The 12,517-nt window shown below is 52.9% G+C and overlaps 1 protein-coding gene across 1 annotated transcript in view; it reads right to left on the bottom strand.

Moving 5' to 3' along the window:
* The window catches only part of STIM1 (stromal interaction molecule 1), a 63,273-nt gene that overhangs the window by 8,254 nt on the left and 42,502 nt on the right, over window positions 1-12,517 (bottom strand). Inside the window, exons 7-9 of the mRNA XM_009890839.1 lie at window positions 10,645-10,822; window positions 4,628-4,805; window positions 212-379 (exon numbers count right to left, since the gene is read on the bottom strand). Coding sequence (XP_009889141.1) covers window positions 212-379; window positions 4,628-4,805; window positions 10,645-10,822 — 524 coding nt within the window. The remainder of the gene's footprint in view (window positions 1-211; window positions 380-4,627; window positions 4,806-10,644; window positions 10,823-12,517) is intronic.

The following is a 12,517-nucleotide window of genomic DNA, read 5'->3' as shown; positions in this document are numbered from 1 at the left end:
CATCCCTGGAGGTGTTCAAGGCCAGGTTGGACGGGGCTTGGAGCAACCTGGGCTGGGGGGAGGTGGCCCTGCCCAGGGCAGGAGATTGGGACTGGATCGTCTTCAAGGTCCCTTCCAACCCAAACCATTCTATGATCCTAAGTTTCATTCCCCAAACCTTTCCCCACGGCTGCGAGAGGAGGACCCAGGACAAAGACGCAGAAATTCTCACCCCTTCCTTGGCCACCAGCAGCTGCTTCTCTGCGTTCTGTTTCTTGATGTTGTAGTACTGGACCTCCACCTCGTGGGTCAGCTGGAGCCACTTCTGCAGGGCCTCGGGCGCAGCCCAGCTGCAGTGGGACTCCAGCTCCTTCTCGGCGTTCTTCAGCGCCATCCGCACCTGGGAGAGAACCGGCCGGCGCGGCGTTGCAGCAGCGGTGGGGACAGCCTGCCCTCCGCAAGGTCACCCCGACCGCTGGCTGCCAACCCGGCGCTTTTAAGGCACCAGAGGAAAAATAAGACTCCACCCAACTTAATCTTACTCATGACAGAAGCAAAAGTCATTAGGAGGAGAGGTGGTACCCCGGTACCACGGGCAAGCGGGAGAGGAGTGCAGAAGGGCAGCCATCCAACAGCCGAGGATGGGGTGACCGGAACACCCTACGGTGGTTTCCTCTCATCCTAAAGGTGAGCTCCTTCCTCAAAAGCTACCATCCACCGCGACGCTGTCCCGCCTCAGTGCCTCAGCTCTCGGGCAGGGTCAGCAGAACTGACCTGCTCTACCTCAGCTCCTCCGCTCCACAACGGCATCAGCTGCCGGGAGACCCTGCGGAGCCGACGAGCTGGTTAAAAGGGAATCAGAACTTTAGGTACGGACATTCCGGGTGCTTATCGCAGCCGCCGGGTATCTCTGCAAAGTCTGCTGCCCGCCCGCAGGTCTGCACGACCCACAGATTCTCCTCCCGAGGCGGACTCGCTGGCGGCCCCGCGCAGGCGACCACCTGTCCTCGCTGCAGCTACTGAGCCAAACAGCGGGAGCCTGTCAAGAGACAACTTTCACACTGGAGCAAGATGATAAAAATATTTAGACATAAAACATGTGCTGCCTGGTCAGGAAAAGAAATCACACGTCTGGAATCGGCAGTTTCTGCAGCTTTCTGGGGGACTCTGCTTCCATCCCAGCTCAGTCTCCTCCACGCGCCATCGGTCTGCTCTCCTCCACACACTCACTTATCTTGCTGGAGAAGGGAGCGGTTACAAAATTAGAAGGAAGTGGGTGACAAGCAAGTTGAAGATACCAAAACCTTACATAAAGCACTTGGTGCTAGAGACCATCAAGAATTAACACTTCTCTTCCATTACACGTAATGTGAAGAGACGTTAATAAACCCGAAGCCTGACACAACCCTGCAAGAAGTGAACGTGTCCCACACCGGAGAAGCCGGAGGATGGCGACTGCAGCTCGGAACTGCTGCCATCCAGGGACAGCACAGCGGCGGCGGACTGGACTACTCTTCAACCACAGCACCTGGAAGCTCAGGAGGGGTATACGTGGTTATGCACTCTACAACAGACTTCCTTGGTGTTGAAATACACGCCGGCCCTGAGCACCTTGAGGAGCTTCCACGGCCCCGGCGAGCCCTGGCCCACCAAGGCAGACATGGGAGGAAAGGTCCAGCTACACGGTCAGGGCCACACAGGTGTCACTGGGATGATGCTGGACCATGTCTGTCCCATTTTCTCTTTTGGTTCTTTAGGGCCTCGGTCTAAGGAACACACAGACAGCGGGAGTGTGGCCGGACCCTTCCCAACACCCCACGCACACTTCCCACGTCCCCGCTGCCACTGCCTCCTCGCCCCCCACGCGGCACAGCCACACGCGGGCTGCAGCTCGGTGGTTTTTTAAAAGATTGCTCAAACTTGGATCTTTTCCCTTAACGTGTTACTTAACTCAGTCGTGTCTCACCACGTCTGGCACAGGCGTCATTTCTAGTGAGCCCAAAGCACCGTGTTACACACAGATATTTGAAACCCCGTATTTTATCCCAGAGGACATTCGCAAAGTCCATCTAGAATTAGCCACCGCACAGAAGAGGTCAACTACTTATATCCCTTAGGTGTGATTTAGTCTTCTTGAGCACAACATTGCCTACATCATTCAAAAAGTTCCGAATTCAGAACTGCAAACCCCATCAAGGTCTGTTTTTCCCCTCTGCCACCAGCAGCACCCGGCACTGCTCCCACCACAGGCAGAGCTCTGATCACGATCCGTGAGCATCTGGTATTTAGGAATATGGAGAATAAGCGGGCAGGAAATCTGCCACTAGGTATTTGGGGTAGAGAAGTGCTCAAGACATTTACAGGAACAACGTTTTTATGGAACGGTGGAAAAGGGAAGCGGTGCAGAACAACAGCCAAGGACCAGTGGTTGAGATGAGCCATCATAGAGCAGTGTCCAAAACACACCCCCTCGCGGTTCTACAGGGGGATCAACACAAACGGGAGTTCTTCGCGAGTCTACATTCTCCTGTGAAGATTTCTGAGATCCCCTTTTGATCACTAAGAGCAACAATTCATAAAGCAAGGAACTGCCCCGGCTGGGTGCGGGGTCTGGGGGAGGACAACCTAGCGAGGAGAGAGGACCGGTATGAACAACCCAGTGCGGGAGAGTCCCATCCCAGAAACACACTGCTGCTCCAGCTCACACGCCCCGCTCCACTCGGGAGCTCCCAAACCCTCCAGGATCCTTTTAAAGATGCAAAAGAAGGTTTTGTTTTAACATTCCCTGGGACCCAAGAATATCTTAAAATCGGCTGAGTTTTACGGTCAGTGGGAGTGACTGGTTAATGTTGTCTGTGGTCTACAGCTCGCCGGGACGGTGATCGGGTTATCATCACACAGTGTGGGTCAGGTGGGTAAAACCAATACTCACCCTGGCAGTGCCTCCCTCCCGAAGGGCTCTAAGAAACAACAGAGCGGTTAAGTCACCTCTGGCTCTCCGGTTTCTCAACAAACGCACAGTGGAGGGGGAAGTGGGAGGGATGAGACCCTGCCTCCTCCAAAAGCCAGGAGCAGGACGGGTGCGAGGGCTGGGGGCTACAAGAGGAACGTGTCCTCATCTAATGACCCACAATATGCCATGACCGAACCCTGCGTGACTGCACCAGTGCCTGTCCCAAAACAGAGCTGGGTGACTGCGTGAGGGGCTGGAGGACCTGTCAGGGGGAAGGACGTTGGACCAGGAGAGCAAAGCTGGTGACGGGCACCGGGGGGTGTCTGGGCTGTTGGTGTCCCACGCAGGAAGGAAATTTGCTGTTTGCTGAGGATGTGCGTAGCGGGGCTGCACCGCCCCACGGCTCCCCGTCACCCGCAGCCCAGGACGCGTGTTTCGCACTTGGCAGTGGGAACCCCAGCCTCCTGTCTCGTTTTCTTCCCCATCCTCCATGGTGGCACGCTCAGGTTGGGAGGATGTGCTGATGGCCTCACAACGTCCACCGTACTCTCTCGGCTTGCGCGATTCTGGCTCACACGATTTCAGTTTAAACTGATATATACCAAACGTGTTCCTTTGTGCCAGCAGCACATCACACAATGTTCTGTCTCGGCCGACACCGCAAGATGTAACTGGGGGACATATTTTTCTGCTAGTCTGAATTTAAAGCTAATCTTTTTGAGAAGTGCATATGAATTCTAACTTTGCTGTGCAGATTTCTAATCTAGTGCTACACTTCCTTGAACGGAAATTTCCTTTGTACGCCTCTCCAATCAACAGGAAAACATGGTAAGCACGACCAAACTCATCCGAAATATCTCCTAAACCCATGACTAAATACAAAAGGAAAAAAAGAAAGAGCTTATGGTTTGGAGTGGGAGTTAGAAGTCACCAGAGGGGTGATGGGTCAAGGGTCAAGGGGGTCTGGAGCAGAAGTCTTGTGCGGAGCGGCTGAGGGCCCTGGGGGTGTTGAGGCTGGAGAAGAGGAGGCTGAGGGGAGACCTTCTCTCTCTCCACAGCTCCCTGAAAGGAGGGGGGAGCGAGGGGAGGTCGGTCTCTGCTCCCAAGGAACAGGCGATGGGACAGGAGGGAACGGCCTCAAGTTGTGCCAGGGGAGGTTTTGATTGGATATCAGGAAAAATTTCTTCCCGGAAAGGGCTGTCCAGCACTGGCACAGGCTGCCCAGGGACGTGGTGGAGTCGCCATCCCTGGGGGGATGTCTCAGAGAGGTAAATGTGGTGCTGAGGTACATGGTTTAGGGGTGGGCTTGGCAGCGCTGGGTTAACGGTCCAACTTGGTGATCTTAAAGGTCCCTTCCAACCTAGATGATTCTATGATTCTAAGTTCAAGACCTCTCCTCCTGCAGGGCAAGCTGGGAGGACGCACATCGCTCCGGAGACAGCCCCTGCACGGTCCCCGCTGCCCCACACGCACGCAGCACTGGTGTACGTGCAGGAGACGTGAAAGGTGGAGTAGGGGAAGAAATGCTTGGATCTTTTCCTCCACAGAGGGGAGTGGAAAAGCAAAGGCAGAAGGAGCATTATAAGCAGAACATCACTGGATTTCTCAGAAGGATGAAGCAGAGTGAGGAACTGCCTCCCATTCTCGCTGGCGTGCCCCGTACGCACGTGCATCCAGGTCTGGCCGAACCCTCACCTGCTCCAGTTCCTGCTCGGCGTACTTCTGCCTGCTCAGCTCATTCTCCGTGCCCTCCCGCAGCTCTCGGAGCCGGTGTGCCTCCTGCTTGGCGATGCTGATCTCATCTTGCAGTTTCTTCTCCAGGTGCACCTTTTCCACCTCCACAGAGCGATGCTCCTCCTGAGCTTTCTGCAGCCTGCAACAGAGAGAGACCGAGCTGTGCCCAATGCTGCGCCTGTCGGGCTACCGGCACCCGAGGGAGTCCGCAGCGCCAGGGCTGGCCAGCCCCGGCCCAGACCAACCCCGTTCTTATTTACTCTACGGTGACGTCCACAGAGATCTGTATTTTAGGGCACGGAGTGACAGGACGAGGGGGAATGGCTTCAAACTGGAAGAGGGCAGGTTTAGATTAAACATGAGGAAGAAGTTTTTCCCTGTGAGGGTGGTGAGGCACTGGCACAGGTTGCCCAGAGAGGTTGGTGAGGCCCCATCCCTGGAGGTGTTGAAGGCCAGGCTGGAGGTGGCCTTGGGCAACCTGGGCTGGGGGGAGGTGGCCCTGCCCATGGCAGGGGGTTGGAACTGGATGGGCTTTAAGGTCCCTTCCAACCTAAACCATTCTATGCTTCTATGATTTGGAAAGTCAAGGAGAAAGTTCACCGTGCCCAGGAATAAATTAAATTATCAACTCTACAGTTCTCAACTTTATTTCATTTATTAAATACTCAGTACGTATTTTCTTAATTTCCCAAAGCACATCAAGATTTCCCTTAATAAGCCTCACATTGATTTGAATTTTCAGTGTTTTTATAAAAGTTAAGCCCTTTGCCTTTAATAACAAAAAAGGGAGGGGAAGATCTGCCGGAGCAGGTATGAACACCCAGATGGGATGTCTCTGTGTTCCACTTCAAAAGTGTTCAAATTTAGACATGTCTTAATCTTGCCTGGAAGTTACTCTTTTTCCTCATGACAGAATTAAATCGGTAGGAATTATATCCGGCAACAAAAAGCAGTAAGAGAGTACTCGTACCCATCCAGGAGAGTTCAACCACTCAGCCTGGAGAGCCACAGCGCTCTGATGGAGACACCACCGCGGCCACAGCGCGACGTTTCAGGGTTTCTATGGCGTTTGCGTTTCGGGCGGGTTGCACTAGTGTAAAAGCCAAATCCTCGCACGAGTTCAGCGAAATCAAATTAGCATCAAGAAGGGACCGGGCCCACGTGGGACTGCGCTGTGCTGGCGAGCGGCAGGGAGGTCTCTGGTTGCTGCCACCCACCCAACCTCTGGTGCCAGCGTGCCTCCCTTAAACACAGCCCCAAACCCACGTGCTTCTGGAGACGCGGCGATTGCCAAGTGTAAGGGGAAAAAAAGATTTGGCAAATATTTGGTTGAAATGAAACGAAGAGGTTCCCTTCATAATGAAGGTTCTGACCAACCATGTTGAACAAGTACTACCAAGGAAAGAAGAGTATTAAAGGGCTTCTCGCAAGATCCAGCCTCGCGATTCAAACGAGAAATGTCTTTTGGGTTGGGTTTCTGTTGTAAATGGTGGCAACAAACCAACCCTGGATCAAATTTCAGAGGAATGTGGTACATCCATCTCTGGATAACTTCAAATCAAGATGTGATGAGTTCCCAGAACATGTACTGCAGCTACTGGATGGGACACAATGTGGTGTCAGAAACCAGGCGCATTGGTCTAAGTCCCACTGTTGGAACATGAACTTCTCTTCCAAAAGCTACCACAGTTTGAGACAGAGCAGTAGAAGCTGGACAAACCCCTACTGCACGAGCAGCAGAGGCAATGCGACTTTTAACCCAGACCAAACTGAGGAAACTCCGGGTTTCTGCCAGGAGGAGCAAAGCTCCACTCCCCACTTCCCCCTGTGTGCGCCTCCCACCCTGCCCGGGCAGCTTCGCTACGGAGCGGTGGGATCTTAAATACGGCACTGACCTACACTGAAGCTACCAGCAACATCTGTGAGGTCAGCAAGGCACCAGCTTAACCAGCAAAACCAGTAGCTGCTTACAGCAGATAGATTTTCAGTGACCAAGTAAAACGATCCATACAATGAAAAAAAAAAAACCACCAAACCCATCCTAAAACCCCAAATGGAATCATCTTAGCCAGAAATAAGTATTTCAAGGTGATAAAACCTTCTCCCACTCAAGATCTTCAACATTCAAACCGGAGAGCAAACCAACAGAGGGATGTGTGGGGACACTGACGAGAGGGGACAGGGAGGTCTGGCTCCGGGTGTGCTCTACCTGGGCTGCAAATGACAAATAATGACATAAATAAAATAAAAAACCAAATAAATGACATCTCGGGAGGGCACTCCTGCGCTCCCCGAGCAGCTCCCCCTCATCCCGGACCGGCTGGGGTCTAACGGAAAGGGAAAAGCCGGTCCTCAGTCTCTCCCCGCAGCACATGCAGAGGTGACCATCTTCCAACCTCGTCCCGAAGGACAGCGCTTGGCTGTGCGTTTGGTGACGGGGGACGGAGCGCAGCCCACGCACAGACTCGCAGGGACCCATCGCTGCCTCCTGGGTCAGGAGCGAAGCCGCTCGCTGTCCCAGCTCCTCCTTGGCACGCAGATAGCAACGGGCTCTCATCAGTCGTGATGTTGGCTCTCTTCTTGGAAAAGGCTCGTTTTCAATTTACAGCTCTGTTGAAAAACTCAAGTGTTTTTCTTCCCAATTTAAAGAGACTCCTGCCAAGACATTCCAAGTTCTCAGATAAACCCACGGTCTCTGCCCTGTGCATCAGTGCTAAAGCTCTTCCATACTAGGGAATCCCGAACCACCAAAATATCTCTGTTTAAAGGAGAAATTCCCCTAAACTATGATGCAGAACGGGAAGCAATTTTACCCCAAAGTGAATTCTCAAAGGCACTCTAGCATCGTATTTTCCCTTAGTGTGATTTTTTTCCTGACAGCAGAGCCCGTATTTTCTTATGTTGGTTGCAGACAAAACCACGCTTTGTGCATTCCCGTTCAAACCCAACCGATTCTGCCACACTGGTTTCACCTGCACTGAGCTCCGCGAGACGACAAAGTGTCTCCAGAGCTGCACTTGTAATGAGGGCAAGAAACCGTCCATCTGGGGGCTTCACGATTCAGGAGCAGATCTTCAATACAGTCATTAGATCTTCAATACGGATCTTCAGCCATCAGAAGGGTGTGCTAAGACGTGAACTTTTTTATCTTGATGGGTCATTTAACTGACTGGGAAGTGTCACTGTTGAAGGACGTTCTCAAAAGGTATTTTGAAGATGAACAAAAAATGTTTTTTATATCAATCTCCCCTTTCCAACTCTTCAAGAGCATATCAGAGGTGTTCATCAAGGAACAGCGCTAGCAGCTGGTAGGCAGCTGGAACAGCATCGCATGCCTTCCGGAGGTCTGTTCAGCCCCGAGTTTCAATCAGCCGGGAGAGAAGGTTACTTCAAGCCCTAGGGAGAAATTTCTAGAAAAGAAGTTTCTGAGCAGAACTACAGAACAAGCCCATGGGAACCAGTGCTGTTGGTATTTTTGCCGCTTCTACAGTGGCAGAACCTTGCTGGGGCTCAAGGATGAAGAAGCGAAGGCGTACTCCCCCTTTCAGAGGAGAATTAGATCAATCCTCTGCCAAGAGGCCCCACAAGCACCAGGAATTCACCTCCCACTCCTCGAGCTCCAGCTCAGTGCCCTCTGCAGAGGACGAGCCCTCCTGACTGCACACCCTGCAGAACATCACAAGCTGCTCCGGCTTAAGACTCAAGCTATGCTTAGTATACGTGGTTTTGGGTTTCTTCCTATCTGGCTTTAGAGCATTAATTGAACATCTACTTGTTTACGTGGCTCTGCCCTCGGCAGCAGATCCCAAGGTCGTTCCCCACATGGCACATTCACAGCAGCCGGCGTTTGGACCTCTGGTGTGACCTGCTCGTCAGTGACGCCCAGCAGAGACCTCCCGCCCCGGACACAGCTCTGCTGCTCCAGGAGATGGATGCTGAGAAGGAATTCCCATCTTCCTTCTGGCTGTAGAAAAAAAAAATCTTTTTCTCTGGGATATGTCCAACCCGTAATGTAAAATTACTGAAAGCTTTGTGAAACCAGCTGTGGACTGGGGCCGGCGCCGTGGTAGGCAGAGAGGAAACGTACTTCAGTCTATCTCCATGCCAAAAGAAAGCAGGTCACGTATCCGCACTACTGCCAGGGGAACGCGCCCAGTTTGGCACCATCACCTTGGTACTCTCTCAAGTGTTTGCCCTCCACACAGACACCAACTGATGCGACGACACTCCAGGAAGAAAGGCTTTCAAGCAACGCTCATGGGGCAGTTCCCTGAAGGCTGCCATGAGCATGGAGGCGAGAAACCAGGCTGCAGTCCTGTGGGTACGTCGTAGGGTTTCCAAAGACTCGGCCGCTTCCAAAGCCTCCAGGGCAGACCGACCTCCTCGGGACGCCGGCGTTGGCACAGCCCGCTCCTCACACCGCCCGTCGGCACGCCTGCCCGGGGAGGGGCTCCGCTTTCGGAGAAGCCACCAGGAACGCAGCCGCCAGCTAGCATGGTCACCAAATTAAGGCTCATCCTCCAAAATTACACTTAAAACCAATGAAAAACAGTTACAGCCCAAGACTATCATCCTCTATTATTTGCTAAATCTGCCCTTAAAAAATATCTTACTGCCAAAAAACCCCACCGCTTTGTCATCAACAGTCTCGAATGCTCTTTTCTCTCCTGGAAGGCTCCTGTGTCTGCAGAGGGCCTCTTTTGCCACCCATTCTCCGATGAGTAGTTTTACTGGAACCATTACAATCTTTTCTGGGAGTGGAGGTCACATTCCTGAAGCTACAATACTTTGCCCAAGTGCCTAGAGTTCAACTATTCGTATGTAATACTCCAAAATTGGGGTTTTTTTTCCTTCTTCCCAGGGAACACTCCTGGTTGAGGCACCACCGTGCCGGCAGGGCAGCACGGACTCCTACACACAGCTCACGGAACTCAAGAGGGGACGTGTAATTCCTCCGATTGCTCCCACGGCTTCAGCATGCTGTGTCCCCATCGAAAGCCAGGGTGAAACAACCCGATCAGCCTGGATGACAAATTCGAGGTGAGCTGATGACCACACACTCCTTAAGAGACTCCTCGTCCCCTCTCGGCACGGATCTACAGGGTAATTTCGGGGCTGGGGATCCGGATATACTTTCAGGTTGAGTCAGACTGGGAGTAGAAACCGCTGCACGTTTCACTGCTCCCATATAACCAAGTGTGGTAAATAAATAGGAAGGACCCATTTGAGATAAAAACACCCTCAGAACGAAGAGTGACCGCTGTTGAGCACAGCAGGAGCGCTCCCATCCACAGCGCGCCCTTGGCTGGTTTGCTCCTGGACGCGGGGGAGTCCTGAGTGCGGGGAGGAGAGCTCCCACACGCCCACGGCAGCAAAACCGAACCCAGTCAACTCTTCCCCAAAATTCAGACTTTTTTTTTTTTTTTCAAACCAATAACAACCAGTAGAGCAGAACAGGGACTAAAGAGACAAAACACAAGATAAAAACAGGGCAGAAAGGAAACAAGACTGCGTGGGAGCACATACGGCTGCGCTCGACCGCGTCAGTGCGCACTGGAGCCCACCTTGGAGCGGGAGATGCTGGTGTCGGACCCTGCCACTGCGCTCAGGTGGCCTCACTGCCAGGTTTCGGGACTGCAGTAACACGAGGGCCTTTTTACCACCGAGGCCTTCACGTGGCTCATGGCAAGTACCAACCGCTGGCACGTCACCGCCAAAGAGCAGGTCAGGGGAGCACGCAGACATCTTTACGTGTAGCCTGGTAAGGAGCCAGGCGCCCGCTCGAGCTGTTAAGACGGGCTGAGAGGTCGGCGGCGGTCGCTCAGGAAGGTGCTGACCCGGGTACGCAGCACCAGGTGACTGCTGCACAGAAGCACCACAGCTCAAAAGAAAATCTTTTCCGAAATCTAAATGTGGAATGACCTTGCAGGAAAGATCAACAGTTGAATGCTCCAACTGGGTGGACGCATAAAACCTACCTTTCTTGAAGGTCATGGAGAGACTGTTCAGCTCTGTGGAGTCCCTCCAGGTCTTTCATCATCTTCTTCATGTGCTCCTTGGAATAGCGATTCTGGATGTAGGCGAACCAGCAGCCACCCACGCCGATGACGATGGACACCACCAGCATGAAGTCCTTCAGGTGGTTGTGACGAGTTACTGCAAGAGACCAGAGATACCACTGAATTCAAAAGAACATGACAATGAACTCCACAATGCTTCGCCTGCACCAGAGCTGGACAGGAGAACTTAACGTAATGGTAGAAGGAATAGTGGCCCAGGTTTCACAATGGGAAAAGATGAGCTACATCAGTATTTAAGGGGAAAAAAAGGAACCTCCAGAACATCTGTGATCTTTTAGGACAATACAGATAACATTGAATGCAAAGATACAAGAGCTAAGAAGAAAATAACTTCATTGAAAAAGTATGACTGATCACAGAGAGGGGACACATGAAGTATAAATTGTCAAGTTGCAAAATTTTCCATCAGAATTGCAACTCAGTGTGGAAACCCCCCTCTTCCACAGTCAGCAAAATACAGTTAATTAAAAAAAAAGTGTGGACGCATGTGAGAGAATAAAAGTAAATAAGTGGGGGCTTAAGTGCTAAACAAAACCAAAAACGCGATTCACACAGAATTTTTTTTACTGTTTACTACCTAGCGAACCCTCAAACATACTGAGAAAGCTGAAAATGAGACAGAGCAGCTCCGTGACGCGAGCGGTGACTAAGTGCTCCACATCTGCTGGCTTCAAACTGGAAGAGGGCAGACTTAGAGCGCTCGGGTGGACAAGACCGACGGGACAATTTAGGTTGGCAGCTACAGGGGAAGCAAAAGAGCCGTTACAGAAAACCTCTTTGCTTCACCTGAAGCAGGAGCAGAGGGTTTTTAAACACAGAAGTGTACAGACGCAACCTGCCCGCTGCCCCTCCTGCAGGCCCTGAGGGCTCAGAGCAGCTTCGCGGGGTTGGGGACAGCCAGGTCACCCCTGGGTGCAGAGCGGAGAGCAGCCGAGGGCCACGGAAGGACCTTCCTTAGAGGAACTGCCAACGACACGCTGTAACGCAACTCACAGTTACTCGAGGAGGAGTCAGAAATGCTTTCTTCCCCAAATTGACGAAACAACTCCTCTGCCCTGTGCCCGGTCTGGAGGACACCTCAATCGGGCACGCAGGGATGGGCTGCGCCCCAAGCAGAACCCGCTTTCACGCAAAAACCCTTCAGCAAGGGGAGTCCATGCTGCCGGACCCTGACAGCCATCCCTGCCCACCCACGGGGCAAACCGGTCACGGCAACCTGGCGAGCACCAGCAGGAGTCCCCAGAGTGAGCCTCTTACATGTCAGGGTCACCGTGGGCACGGCACGGAGGGGTGTCCTGGCACCGGGATGTCACAGCGGTGAGCACAGTTTAAAAGAGATGGGGATTGCACCCTGCTGTTTTCCAAAATAAGCGGATGAGGAAAAGCCAACGACCAGACATTTTAAAGAAGTTTACTGTGAATAGAATCATAGACTCACAGGATGGTTTGGGTGGGAAGGGACCTTAAAGCCCATCCAGTGCCACCCCCTGCCCTGGGCAGGGCCACCTCCCCCCAGCCCAGGTTGCCCCAAGCCCCGTCCAACCTGGCCTTGAACACCTCCAGGGATGGGGCAGCCACAGCTCCTCGGGGCAACCTGCCCCAGGGGATCACCACCCGCACAGCCAACAATTTCTTCCCAATATCTCATCTCAATCTCCCCTCTGTCAGTGTCAAAGCGTCCCCCCTCGTCCCACAGCTCCCCTCCCTGACCCAGAGTCCCCCCCCAGCTCTCCTGGAGCCCCTTTAGGCACTGGAAGGGGCTCTGAGCTCT

Source organism: Charadrius vociferus, unplaced genomic scaffold (genome assembly GCF_000708025.1).
Source record: "Charadrius vociferus isolate BGI_N301 unplaced genomic scaffold, ASM70802v2 scaffold138, whole genome shotgun sequence".
Lineage (NCBI taxonomy): Eukaryota > Metazoa > Chordata > Aves > Charadriiformes > Charadriidae > Charadrius > Charadrius vociferus.
This window is presented reverse-complemented; position numbering and strand designations above follow the sequence as displayed.